The sequence below is a fragment of the Nematolebias whitei genome, chromosome 6, assembly GCF_014905685.2.
Source record: "Nematolebias whitei isolate Nwh7 chromosome 6, NemWhi1, whole genome shotgun sequence".
Taxonomy (NCBI): domain Eukaryota; kingdom Metazoa; phylum Chordata; class Actinopteri; order Cyprinodontiformes; family Rivulidae; genus Nematolebias; species Nematolebias whitei.
The window spans coordinates 22363457-22377914 of NC_056503.1; the positions used below are offsets into that span (position 1 = coordinate 22363457).

At 39.9% G+C, this 14458-nt stretch overlaps 1 protein-coding gene across 1 annotated transcript in view; it reads left to right on the plus strand.

Annotated features, from left to right (window-relative positions):
• st3gal4 (ST3 beta-galactoside alpha-2,3-sialyltransferase 4) overlaps positions 1–13804 on the plus strand; it is a 60623-nt gene extending 46819 nt beyond the window's left edge. The window contains 4 exon segments of the mRNA XM_037677771.1: positions 3641–3830; positions 4229–4360; positions 12693–12845; positions 13507–13804. Coding sequence (XP_037533699.1) covers positions 3641–3830; positions 4229–4360; positions 12693–12845; positions 13507–13596 — 565 coding nt within the window. The 3' untranslated portion in view covers positions 13597–13804.
• The last annotated feature ends 654 nt before the right edge of the window (positions 13805–14458 follow it).

Genomic DNA, 14458 nt, shown 5'->3' on the forward strand with positions numbered 1-14458 from the left:
ATATATATATATATATATATATATATATACATATCACATAACTAACATTTGCTACACAGGTTGTGTCACAAGTTATCACACAGGTAGTAAGTGACACTGAGATTGAATTATAATGGTAGATGCTGTATCATACATGATACAGCCTAGTATCAGCCTAGATACAGCCTGAATAGTGCAGCAGCAATAAACAATAAACAATATTAGCTGTCACAATCTAATATTAGTCATATTGGTTGTCACAGATGTGGCTTGGTGCAATGTTATTGCCAGTTGTTCAGTGTTATTTATTGAGAGTTTAGAAATCTGACAGCTTGTGGATAATAGCTGTCCTTTAGTCTTTTTGTACGCAATGGCAGACTCCTGTATCTTCTGCCTGAGGGTAGTAGACAGAAGAGTCCTTGCGCTGGGTGGATGTGGTCCTTAATAATGCTGCGTGCTTTATGCAGAGATCGGCTGTGGTAGATGTCCTGGATGGTGTGGAGACTGCTACCAGTGATGTCCTCTGCTGTTTGCATCACCCTCTGTAGTACTTTCCGGCTCTGACTGGTGCAGTTCCCGTACCACCCTGTGATCCAGCCTGTCAGCAGGCTCTCAATGGTGCACCTATAGAAGTTTGTGAGGATGCTGGTGATCATATCAAAATGCTTTAGTCTTCTTAGGAAGTAGAGTCTTTATCGGGCTTTCTTGATCACAGTGTTTGTATGTAACGTCCAGGACATATCCTCAGTAATGTGAACACAGAGGAAATTGAAGCTGCTGACCTGCTCCGCCTCAGCATTGTTTATGTTGATGGTGGAGTGCTGGCCTCCATGCTGTTTCCTGAAGTCCACTATCATCTCCTTTGTTTTGCTGACATTTAAAGAGAGGTTATTTTCCTGATTTTCCTGATACCAGCTGGTCAGTGATTTCACTTCATCTCTGTAGGCACTTTCGTCATTGTGATGAGGCCCAAGATGGTGGTGTCATCAGCATACTTGAGGATGACATTAGAGCTGTGCTGGGCAGTACAGTCATGTGTAAATAGTGAGTACAGGAGTGGACTGAGGACACAGCCCTGAGGTGTATCGGTGCTAAGGACTAGTGTGGAGGAGAGGTGACTGCCAATTCTCACTGCCTGTGGTCTGTTGGTGAGGAAGTCCAGTATCCAGCAGCAGATGGACTTCACCAATTCCAGTGTGGTGAGCTTGGAGACCAACTTGGAAGGGATTATGGTGTTGAATGCTGAGCTGTAGTCAATGAAGAGCATTCTCACATATCCTTCTCTAGATGGCTGAGGGAAGCGTAAACTGCTAAAGCAATAGAATCATCTTTAGACCTGTTTGCTCTGTATGCTTACTGTAGGGGGTCCAGTGTGTCAGGGAGGGAGCCACGAATGTGAGTTTCGACAATTTGCTCAAAGCACTTCATGATGACAGATGTGAATGCTATGGGCTGAAAGTCATTAAGGCAGGATGCTGCAGAGGTCTTTGAGATGGGGACAACAGTAGAGGTCTTGAAGATAGTTGGCACAATACATAGGCTCAGAGACAGGTTAAATATGTTAGTAAGCACCTTGGTGAGTTGGTCAGCGCACACTCTCAGCACCTGTACTGGCATGCCATCAGGCCCTGTTGCCTTGCGAGGGTTTACCTTCTTGAATGCCCGTCTCACTGTAGCAGTGTCTAAACGGAGCGTGGTGTCCTCACTGTCTACATTTAGTCTGGTGACTTACAATCTTACAGAGGTCCAGGTTGTAACAGATAGGCTAGGCTGGAACTAGCAGAGGTCCAGACTGTAGCAAATGGAAGGTCAGGCAGAAGCCAGCCAGGTCCCGACTGTTTTACACAAAGCACAAAAGCAACAGTGGAAATACAAATTAAAAAACTCCCTTTTAACAGGAAGAAACCTTCAGCAGAACCAGGCTCAGTACAAGTGGTCATCTGCTTTGGCCCGCTGGGGATAATCTGGAGTTTTTTAGTATTATATGTCCGTTGAAAGATGTATTATGGTATAGCCACTGTGCAAATGTTCATCAGTAAAAGGGCTCTTATCCGACCCATAACTTCTGATCTGCTCAAGGTAATTTAATGAAACTTCATCGACATTTGCATCATCACTAGATGTTCATGCTGCACATCTGCTCACAGACTCATGTTCATGTTTGTGCTGATGTTCAATGTTTTATGTTATGAGTGCTTAGTGTATATTTAGTTTATGTTTTTCTTAGTTCATATCTTAGATGTTATTACTGTTTTTCTTATACATTTTGTTGTTGGATGTAACTGGGGCCACGTGTACATAATTTCTCTCCACCACATGTACCACATGAGATGCGAATGACAATAAAGAAACTCTGACTCTGACATATTTCATCACCCCAGCACCAAGGTCAAGGCCAAAAATTAAGGTAAAATGTTATACCAGGTCTTTGCCTGTCTGGGCTATTGCTCTAGACCAACTGTATTATAGTTTGTCAACGCACATATAAAGTGCCACATGCACTCTTGTTGAAGTGTTCTGTCACAAATTAATGAGTACGAGCGGTGACATGTCTCAAAACTGATGCAGACATGGACTAGGTCTTCTTCTAGGTTATGCTAGTGCTAGACAAACCTTAGGCAGAACTTGGAGAACACAAAATTGTCTAGATTTGATCAGTTTTACAGTTATTATGCTAATATTTGGCATGGTAGTAGCTCAGAGTCATTCCTAACACATATTTAAAATACTAGTAAGTGTGCAGGATCTTGGCCTAAAGTTTTTGCAAAATTTTTTGGAGTCATTCCTGTTTGCCTGGTAGTAAAGTATCATAAATCACTGGATGGATTACAATGAAACTTTAGAAAGTAAATTATTGGATGTATGTATATCTACAACTGATTACCTTTTAGAATCAAATTCATTTAAGATGGCTGCCACAGCTACTTGACATTATCCAACATAAAATTTGTCTAACTTGGTCAATTGTATAGATATTGAGCTAAAATGTGATCTGGTAGTGGCTGACAGCCATTCACAACATTTGATATATTGTCATATTGTCTGTCAAAACACAAAATGTCAACGCAACCTATTGATCATAGTTTCAAACTCTTCCTCTTTAAGAATGCTCAACTTTAAAAATGTAATGTTAGATGCATTTGCTTCAGATCTTGGGTCTGGCCATTATTAACACTTTTCTTCAATTAATTTAACTATAGTTGTCATAAATTGTCTGTTTTCAAACTAGCTTCATTCCTGGGCTGGTTTTATGCTTGTTGTTAGCTCAGTTGTCTGTTGAAAACCATCTGACTCATCAAAACAAACTAGACTTTGGATCTAGCTGCAATACTGGAGATAAACCAGACAAACCCACTTTGTTAAACACTTAAAGTTACACTCATCAACACTTATATCAATGTGGTTACCTGTATGCGTAAGGATTAAATCATTTTTTAAAAGATCTTGTAAATAAGCACATTTTATTTGGCGCCAGTAAAAATGAAGTACAGTAAAATAGAAATCTTCAATACAGCAGTTCTTAGAAATAGGAGGCAAAAATTATTAACAGAAACTTGTTGCGTTAAGATTTTAATGGACAAATATATTCTCCTTTAGTGCTCAACTGTGAATTTAAATTAATGAGTTTTACTAAACAAATAAAAATAATGCTCCTGTTTAGGTTAAATGATGCCCCAGTGAGAGGCTACGAGGACGACGTGGGGAACAAGACCACCATGAGGTTCTTCTACCCAGAGTCGGCCTACTATAACCCTGAGGTGCAGAACAATCCGGACACGCTCCTGGTTCTGGTACCTTTCAAAATGCAGGATCTCCGCTGGCTCAAGGAGATTCTCTACAACGAGAAGCGGGTACTCAACAAACATCCATACACGCCACACGCAAACACATTCTGTTTATTTGCTTTTCCATCTCCTTCCAGTTTCCACATCACAAACAAATCCTTTAAACTTCCATTCTCAGAGTTAGACATAGTTTCCACAGCAGACATCCTTCACTCTGTGGCTCCTGGCATCTCCGGCCTCCTACTGCTAATAGTTGCAAGGTCATTACTCGCTAATTTGCACATGGATTTAATGGATTTAATGGCCTCCAGAAACAAGGGAGTCAAAAGTTCAATTGTTCCTCAGTTTGCATAAATTAACTCCTTCTGGCAACCAAGAATAGCATTTCCTTTTTGTACTGTCTTTTTGTTCCTTTTACTTCAATAACATCCTGGATTTTATCTCTGCTCATTTGCACATTCAAGGTCAGGAAAGGCTTTTGGAAGCCTCCACCCCAAATCTGGTTGGGTGACCCCAGCAAGATCAGAGTGTTGGATCCACACTTTTTCCGCCAGACTGCAGAAAAACTTCTCCATATTTCTCGACAAAAGGGGAAGGTGAGGGAGCACTTTTACAACACTACACCTGTGAGGATTTCTTTGAGGCATAATTTTTAAATTAGAAGAAAGTCAAATAGTTTATTTACTAGAAAAATTGTTTTACTTTGAAGTCTTGTTCTGTAATTAGGGGTGCACTCAATGGTTGTGTTTTTTGTGCTCTTTACTCCAATTTTCCCACAAGAACATTCTCTCATCGTTGTTCCTTACATTCCCACCCCTCTTTATTGTTCTTGCCTATCACTGTTTCCCACATGAATGTTAACAAGACTGGAGGGATTATCCACTGATTAAACACAGTTCCTCAAGCAGTTTGTTTTCAGTGTTGTGTAAACTGTTTATGTAAAGAGACACACTACTAGAAATTCCTTATGTTTAACGTACGTTTTTAGTGATTTCGTGGGTTCAGTTACTCCCGAACATGATAAAGATTAGCCTCTGTTGGGCCATTATGTTTCTCATTAAAAGATAGTCTCGTGTCTTTAGGGGCTGCACAACAAATCCGCGTATATTTGTTTTTTGAAGTACAGCCAAAAAATAGTATAAATGTTTAAAACCCTTTTTTAGACAAGGTTTCCCTTCTTTGGAAAGTCGAGCTGCTTTTTGTTTTCTGAGAAATATAAATACTTGGATCCGTTTTTGGCCCCCGTCACCGATTGAAGAGGGGAAGACGAACTACCCTCCGTCAGTGCATGTAGTGAGCATGATACCGTAACTTGAAAAATTAGCCAGGTACCGACTTCCATTTTGTTGCGTCTATCTATTTTAAAGGTTACCATTGAAATTTTGGTTGACACCTCAAAACTCAAGATGGCCACCGCCATACTTGTATACAAACTGACCACTCCAATCATGTGAGGAAACTATACTTTCTAGTTGTTATTTTACTGCTTAAAAGTATAGATTCTTCAAATGACTGGGGTGACTGAAGATTAAATTATGGGGGCCAAAGCCACCATTAGCCCCCCTGACTCCATTATTGCACCTAGTTGTGGATAAAATGTCTCCTTTCACTCTCAGGATCCATCACACTGCGCTGCCTCAGACAAAATAAACAAAAGTCTTCCCTCTGTTCTTTTCCACAGTGTATCTTACACCCACTTGGATATCTTACATCAAAAACATTAAGATTTACTTGCATTTTCTGTTCAAGTTTCCAGAAAAACACTCATCTCCAAACTGCAACAACTGCAAACACTCACTATCCAAATCTCTTGGAGATGGGGGACATCAGTGCACTGCTGTTTTTATTTCATTTTTATATTTAGTTATTGTCGGTTCAAAGTGTGATTATTTAAAGAAATTAAAAGTCCAACATTGTCAGATGAACACGTCACTTGAGTTCTAGACCAGTATCTTCTTATGTTGAGACATGACAGAGTTGTAGTTTTAGTGAGACCTTAAAAATGACTCAACTGTGATCTCATGTAACTTTGAGAGATGTCAAACTCAGTATTTGTTGAGGATGACTCTCAGCTACTACCACACCAAGTCTTATTTCTGCATCTACAGTATAAAACTGACTGAGTTAGAGTCATTTATGTCTTTTTATGGTGAAGATGATCAGTTGTAAATGTTCATCCAATGATTCCTTTATGCAAGTTTTAATTTGCCCAGAGGCAAACTGACTCACAGACACACAAACAAAAACTTTATCACTAGTTTTTTTTTTCTTTGGTTTGCAGTTAAATAAAGATAACTTCATGAAAACAAGATAAAGAAAAGTGAAACCATAACTTTTCAGAACATCATGAAAAAGCTGTGATTGCGCAATCACCAAACATAACAATGCATGGTTTTCAGATGTGATTGTGAAACCCAGTGTGTGAGTTGGGTTTTATACTCTGTTTGGAATGTAGTTTTATTTTACCCATGACTCAGTGAGGCTTGTGGGGTTCATCTCTGGTTTGACTCTGGGCCAGGCTTTGTTTTGGTTCTGGTTGTTTCACCTCTCCTGAGGACAATCTGAACCAGGAATGTTACTCTGTTGGGCTGCAGTCCAAACGCAACTGGTAAGTGCATGAGAGGAGTGAGCAGGGGAGGGCAGCCATCTTCCAGGCAGTCAGCGGGCTGACCCAACAGGAGCTCTACAACACCATCTGTACACTGTCCAGAAGAGTCCAGGACCAGAGGACTGTAGGGAGGTTGGAAGAGCACTGAGGAGCTAAAGTCAGGTCTTATACCATCATTCAATCCATCCATCTATCCATCCATCTTTACCCACTTCTTCCTTTTGGGTGACAGGGGTTACTGGTGTCCATGTCCAGCAATCACTGTGCGAGAGGCGGGAGACACCCTGGACATGTCTCCAGTCCATCACAGGGACACATAGAGACAAACAAGACAAACAACCATTTACTCTCTCACTCACATCTAGGGACAATTTACAGTTACCAATCAGCTTAACATGCATGTTTTTGGTCTGTGAGAGGAAACCAGAGTACCCGGGGAGAAAACCCACGCATGCATGGAGAGAACAAACTCCACCCAGAAAGGTCCCTGGAACCAGGGTAACCTGCTTGCTGAGAGGCAGCAGCTCTACCAACTGCATATATATATATATATTCTTGATCTCCTGCAGCAAAAATCTGAAGGTGGACAAGAGTGTCTTTTTGTGTCTTGTTTATCTTATTGTTAATAAAATATCTCTTGAACCACTGGGCCTATTTTAATGAAACTAAAATCTTTTAGCATGAGTCAACTGTAATAGGGCCACCAAAGCCAGCTGACTGCAACAAACACAAATATATATATATATATATATATATATATATATATATATATATATATACAAACCAGATTCCAAAAAAGTTGGGACACTAAACAAATTGTGAATAAAAACTGAATGCAATGATGTGGAGGTGTCAACATCTAATATTTTATTCAGAATAGAACACAAATCACAGATCAAAAGTTTAAACTGAGAGAATGTATTATTTGAAGGGAAAAATCTGTTGTTTCCAAATTTCATGGCGTCAACAAATCCCAAAAAAGTTGGGACAAGTCCATTTTTACCACTGTGTGGCATCCCCTCTTCTTCTTGCAACACTCAACAGACGTCTGGGGACAGAGGAGACCAGTTTCTCAAGTTTAGAAATAAGAATGCTCTCCCATTCATGTCTAATACAGGCCTCTGTTCAATCGTCTTGGGCCTTCTTTGTCGCACCTTCCTCTTTATGATGCGCCAAATGTTCTCTATAGGTGAAAGATCTGGACTGCAGGCTGGCCATTTCAGTACCCGGATCCTTCTCCTACGTAGCCATGATGTTGTGATTGCTGCAGAATGTGGTCTGGCATTATCGTGCTGAAAAATGCAGGGTCTTCCCTGAAAGAGATGACGTCTAGATGGGAGCATATGTTGTTCTAGAACCTGAACATAGTTCTCTGCATTAATGGTGCCTTTCCAGACATGCAAGCTGCCCATGCCACAAGTGCTAATGCAACCCCATACCATCAGTGATGCAGGCTTCTGAACGGAGCATTGATAACAACTTGGGCTATCCTTGTCCTCTCTGGTCCGGATGACATGGCGTCCCAGTGTTCCATAAAGAACTTCAAATTGTGACTCATCTGACCACAGAACAGTCTTCCATTTTGCCACACTCCATTTTAAATGACCCCTGGCCCAGTGCAAACGTCTGAGCTTGTGGAGCTTGCTTAGAAATGGCTTCCTCTTTGCACTGTAGAGTTTCAGCTGTCAACGGCGGATGGCACGGTGGATTGTGTTCACTGACAATGCTTTCTGGAAGTATTCCTGAGCTCATTCTGTTATTTCCTTGACAGTGGCATTCCTGTTTGAGGTGCAGTGACGTTTAAGGGCCCGGAGATCACGAGCATCCAGTAGAGTTTTATGGCCTTGACCCTTACGCACAGCGATTGTTCCAGATTATCTGAATCTTTTGATGATGTTATGCACGGTAGATGATGATAACTTAAAAGTCTTTGCTATTTTACGCTGGGTAACATCATTCTGGTATTGCTGTACTATCTTTCTGCGCAACAATGGTGGAATTGGTGATCCTCTTACCATCTTGGCTTGTGAGAGACACTGACACTCTGAGAAGCTCTTTTTATACCCAATCATGTTGTCAATTGACCTAATTAGTGTTAATTGGTCTTCCAGCTGTTCGTTATATGCTCAATTTCCTTTTTCCAGCCACTTATTGCTACTTGTACCAACTTTTTTTGGGATTTGTTGACACTGTGAAATTTTGAATTAACATATTTTTCCTTTAAAATGTTACATTTACTCAGATTAAACTTTTGATCTGTCATCTATTTTATATTACGAATAAAATATTGACATTTGCCATCTCCACATCATTGCATTCAGTTTTTATTCACAATTTGTTTAGTGTCCCAACCTTTTGGGAATCCGGTTTGTATATATAAATGTATATATATTTATATTAAATATTATATGTATATAATTGAGTGAGTTTACATATGTTGATCTAGAATTTTGTGTGGTAGTAGGTGAGAGTCATTCACCACACATACTGTTTTTATGTGTTGATTTTAAGCTCTTTCATAAAACAGTGAAGTGAAAGGGTCACACAGACCAGGTCTGGCTTTGAGTGTCTTGATGGATAGAAAGGTGCTATATAAGTACAGTCTATGTACCATTTACCTCAGACCTGTATGAGACCTCAGACCTGTATGAGACAACAGACCTGTATGAGACCTCAGACCTGTATGAGACCACAGACCTTTATGAGGCCACAGACCTGTATGAAACCACAGACCTGAATGAGACCACATACCTATATGAGACCTCAGACCTGTATGAAACATCTGACATGTATGAGACCTCAGACCTGTATGAGACCTCATACCTGTATGCGACCACAGATCTGTACGAAACGTCCTACCTGTATGGGACCACAGACCTTTATGAGACCACAGACCTGTATGAAACTTCTGACATGTTTAAGACCACAGACCTATATGAGACCTCAGACCTGTATGAAAATTCTGACCTGTACGAGATCTCAGACCTGTGTGAGACCACAAACTTGTATGATGCCTCAGACCTGTAAGAGATCACAGACCTATATGAGACATCAGATCTGTGTGAGACCTCAGACCTGTATGAAACCACATACCTGCATGAAACTTCCCACCTGTATGAGACCACAGACCTTTATGAGACCACAGACCTGTATGAAACTTCCAACCTGTATGAGACCACAGACCTGTATGAGACCTCAGACCTGTATGAGACCACAGACCTGTATGAGACCTCAGACCCATATGAGACCACAGACCTGTATGAGATCTCAGACCTGTTTGAGACCATAGCCCTGTATGATACCTCAGACCTGTATGATGCCTCAGAACTGTAAGAGATCACAGACCTGTATGAGACCTCAGACCTGTATGAGACCTCAGACCTGTATGAGACCACATACCTGTATGATACCTCAGACCTGTATGATGCCTCAGAACTGTATGAGACCACATACCTGTATGAGATCACAGACCTGTAAGAGACCACATACCTGTATGAGATCACAGACCTGTATGATGCCTCAGACCTGGATGAGATCTCAGACCTGTATGAGATCTCAGACCTGTATGAGATCACAGACCTGTAGGAGACCACACAGTATTCAAGCTGCCATCAGAAAATGTTTGTCAGTGAAAGCAGCATTTCCTTCACGGCAGCTGCTCTTCTGCACTTCATTCATGTTCTGAGCTGATTTTTGCGTGTCTCAGTGAGATGTTGGACAAAGAAACCCATTTCCTGGGTAGACAGAGTCCTTGTGGGAGTAACATTTGAAGCGGACGAAGGGCGAGATATGAAAAGACTGATGGGAGAGAGCATTGTGTCAATGGGTGGAGGAGGTATTTATTTATCGGCAGGTCACAAGGAAACAATTCTTCTTATTATTTCTGTGAACACAGACAATCACTGTCAAGTGCTAAATTCGTTTCTCTTTTTTTCTTGATTTCCTAAAAAACAAATATCTCTGTAAACTCAGATTAAAGTTCAACTTTATTTCCCAACAGTTACAGTTTAAATAACAAATATCTACCATCACCCTGAACTTTGACCCTTCTCTCTCAGCCTCACAGTTACGTTTTAGTCTTTTCATGCTTTCACTGCGTTCTTCTAAAGTGTAGGCAGACATTGTTTCTGGATAGTTCCATAATTTAATTATATATATATATATATTGACAGACAGATTCAACCCCAAATTTTGTTCTGTACCTAGCTTAATGTTAGAAAAAGAAAATAAGAAGGCTGTCTTTTTTTTTTTTTTTTGGTTTTAGATCAGTGCAGTTATTAGATTTATTATTAAAATTAATATAAGCGATCATTCAGTTTGCAACACGTGCCCGGCGATCTTTGCATCTGGCCCTGTTGTCTTTGTGTTTTCTCTGCAGGATTGATATTTGCTATTATATTTGATATTACAGTAGATGAATGTAACATACTGATTTTTTTCTTATCCAAGTTTTAAAATAGAGTAGACACTGGGCATGTGGTTGAAAACTTTACCAAGTTCAGAATGTAAACGGGTGTTATATTTATGACAAACTTTGCGCTGCAACAAAACAGATTCTTTTGGAATTTCAACCAGATATTCAAATGTACCCAAACGGTTTGAATTTTGACTAGACAATAAACTGAAGAAATGTGGCCCTAAGGCTGACGCTGAAATGACATTATGATTGTAAACGTTGGAGAATGTGTATCCTCGTCCTAAGTCCTAAAACACTCAACTAAATTCTGAACGAAATAAAACGTTTGAAGATGTAAAGTTCAGGTCGTCTCACTTTGCCATTTTTTCAGCTTTGAACCTGCCAGAAGTTGATGTGTCAGTGCCTTGGTTCTAAGAAGTTGTAAAGGACGTGTTGCTGAACTATTTTAAACTTTGAAAAGTGCAACATTGTTGGTAGTTACTGGCAGGAAGTGTCTTTCTACTGTTTCACACCTGCAGTAAACCATTTGTTCTTACAGTGTTTAGCACTCAGGAGCTTGAGCATGCAGGGCAGAAATATAAACCAAGGGTCCATTCTCATGTGAAAGTGTGTGTTGTTCACACATAAAGAACTTTTGTACTCTCCTGAAGAAATTACTGCATTTAATTACTTTAAATAATGACTTGTTTAAAGTAAATTATTTTAACTGATTTAGCACCTGCTGCATTTGGTGCAGCCCACAGGTGCAGGGAGAAGCTCCCTCTTGCAGCACGTCATGATCTCTGCCGCTTGCCAACATCAAAATGTGGGTGGAAATGTTGAAACACCCACACCTGCCTCCAACAACCTTTGCCCCACTCTGGGCCCTTGAGCAAGGCCCTTAACCACAATCATCTGCTCCCAAACAGGTCTTTCTTGAAAATGAGTTCTTGTGACTCAATGAGACTACTTGTATAAATAAAGGTTAAATAAAATCATTCATTTTCTATAAGCAGATCAGATCTGGCTCTTGAAATAAGAAACAAATTGTGTTTCTAGTCATTTTAATTAGGAACACGTCTGTAAAGCTACAAATGCAGGATGATTCTTTATTTTAAGGGCCACACAGAAAATCTGTGGTCCACACTGAAACAGATCATCGGCTCATTCCTAGTTATATTGTTTTTTTTTATTATTGTTTAACATTTTAAGTCTTATGCTACAATATGCTATATTCATCTTACACATACGCTGACCATGTATCTCATAAACGGAGATAAATTAATCATCCACTAACAAAGTGTTGGTAACTTTAGGCTGCATGCTTTGAGGGAGTCAATCTTTGACTCCTGGTAAAATTTCAACCTAGTCGTAGATCATCATTCTCATTGTACTTTAACTACTTTTAAAGTAGAACTCACCCATCGTGCCACTTTATATCAACCAAGATTGCAGTTTGTCTAAGAATTATCCAGGAAAAAAAAATCTGTCTGTATATTTACAACCAAATCTACCAGTGAGTTATACTCTAAGCTGTGTCTCTTTTACTGTCTGGAATTTGTTTACACAGCATTGTAAAACCCAGAACTTTATGAGCTAGTGATAAAACTCATTTAGTCAGAATTCTGCTGATGACAATGCTGGGTTTGATCAACAGGAAGTCGCTGTGTGCAGCTGATAATGTCTGTCTCTTTACCGCCACCTAGTGGTTAGATGAGCTAAAGCATGCTTTACGGTAATAATACAGTAAAGTCAAACAGGCTGTTTTTTACCTGAACCTCAGAACCTTTTATTTCAACATCAAATTTAATGTCTATAATTAACGTCCAGTACTTTTGGGATGTTTACCTTTTTTAGGTCACTGTCAGAAACTTGTAAAGTCTCAGCTGGTTAACTGTCATGATTTCCCTCCTGTTTGTTCCAGACTCCGGTGCATCCTACCACGGGGCTCCTTGCTGTTGTTGTTGCTCTCAACTACTGCGACATAGTTCACATAGCTGGATTTGGATACCCCAGTTCAAAGAAATCACAGAATCCCATCCACTACTACGGACATGCCACGATGAAATCCATGATGGTGGGTAGCCGTCGTCCGTTACACGTCAGACCAGGGTTCTGCAACCTTTATGATCAGAAGAGCCATTTTTTTTACACCTTCGTTCACTAAATTAAAAGCGTTCAGAGCCGCAACAACCTGCTAACTGTGATTATCAACTGGTGGCTCATGGGCCACTTTTGGCTTGTTGGAGGTGGCTTTTGTTCCCAGTAGGGGTGACGTAAAAATATCAGTAAATGTTAAAAATCATTACGTATTTTCAGCTTTTTAATTTAAGACAAATGAACCCACCAGATTCTTGTAAAGATGGGGGCGTTGGATGGTTTAAAAAAAACTATGCAGTCCTATGGGATTTTTTTAATTGTGGAAAATTTTATTTAGTAGAGAAAAAAAGCACAATGTTAATATGTTTTACTCCTTGTACTAGTTCCAACATTCACATATTTGCACAGAAAATGACAAGAAAACTGCTAAAACTAGTCTTTTGTTGTTGTTGTTTGTATGACAATCAATAAAATTCAGTTTTATGTTAGTTTGGGTCAAAGATGGAAAGAGCCGCTGCAGAGGGACCAAAGAGCCGCATGCGGCTCCAGAGCCACAGGTTGCAGACCCCTGCGTCAGACGTTCTCTGTGTTTTTGTACACATGTTTAAAAACCTAATTGTTTCTCCTCTGTCTCACAGAATTCTCACCATGATGTCAATCATGAAGCCAAAGCCTTAAAAAAGCTGGAGGACTCGGGAGCCATTTTGTACCTGCACCCACACCTATGATGCTCCCCTTCAACGCCTCCATGTTGAAAAGTAAAATAAATAAAGACTGGGTTTTCTGACTGGAACATGCCATGAAGGTGCCTTCTGCCTTGGGTTTCAAGACCGGCACACTGTTGAGAGCAAAGTTAAAGTGTGAAATGATTAAACTGCTACAACACCTTTTTTACCCTGGCACTTTTAGCTCAACATTTAGCCTCCCCCCCCCCCCCCAACTTTTAAACAACCTCCATCATCAGCAGGTCACAGGACAATCTCTGATCCGATGTCTCAGTTCTTTGTTTGAGCAAGCAGCAAGTTACATCTTCTTTTTAATCATCTAATCCAGGATTATTCTGGACCTTCATGGGCCGTGGGACAGAATGGATTTATCACTGATGTTGTAGAGAGCAGCTTTTATATCATCCAGGTTCTAAAGAAATTTACCATTTTTGTTCACACATTTTAGGTACATTTGTGAGCAAATTCACAGTAATACTTTTTCATTATTTCCCATGCACTTACCATAGTTTTATCATTTTATTTGCTTCAGCAAATTACATTTCATTACAGAAGCGTGTTAAAGCCTGTGGGGGGTTCCATTCAATAGTCTCATATTTGAGTTGAAGTGAACTGCTCATAAAGTTGGATTCAGTTGGCTTTTAGGGCCTGCAGGCTGGAAGTACTGGCTGGATTTTGCTCAGCTACTAAAGACAAAAAGCAGTTTTGTTTGGGTCATATAATTTATTTGATTATTTGTTTTTTTTTAAACAAATGGTACCACTGGATATATTTGTATGTACAGTATGAGTTATATGTTTGATTAAACTTGATGAAAGTGTACAGTATATTTCCTGGAGAAGTGTTTATGTCACTAACAGTTTGC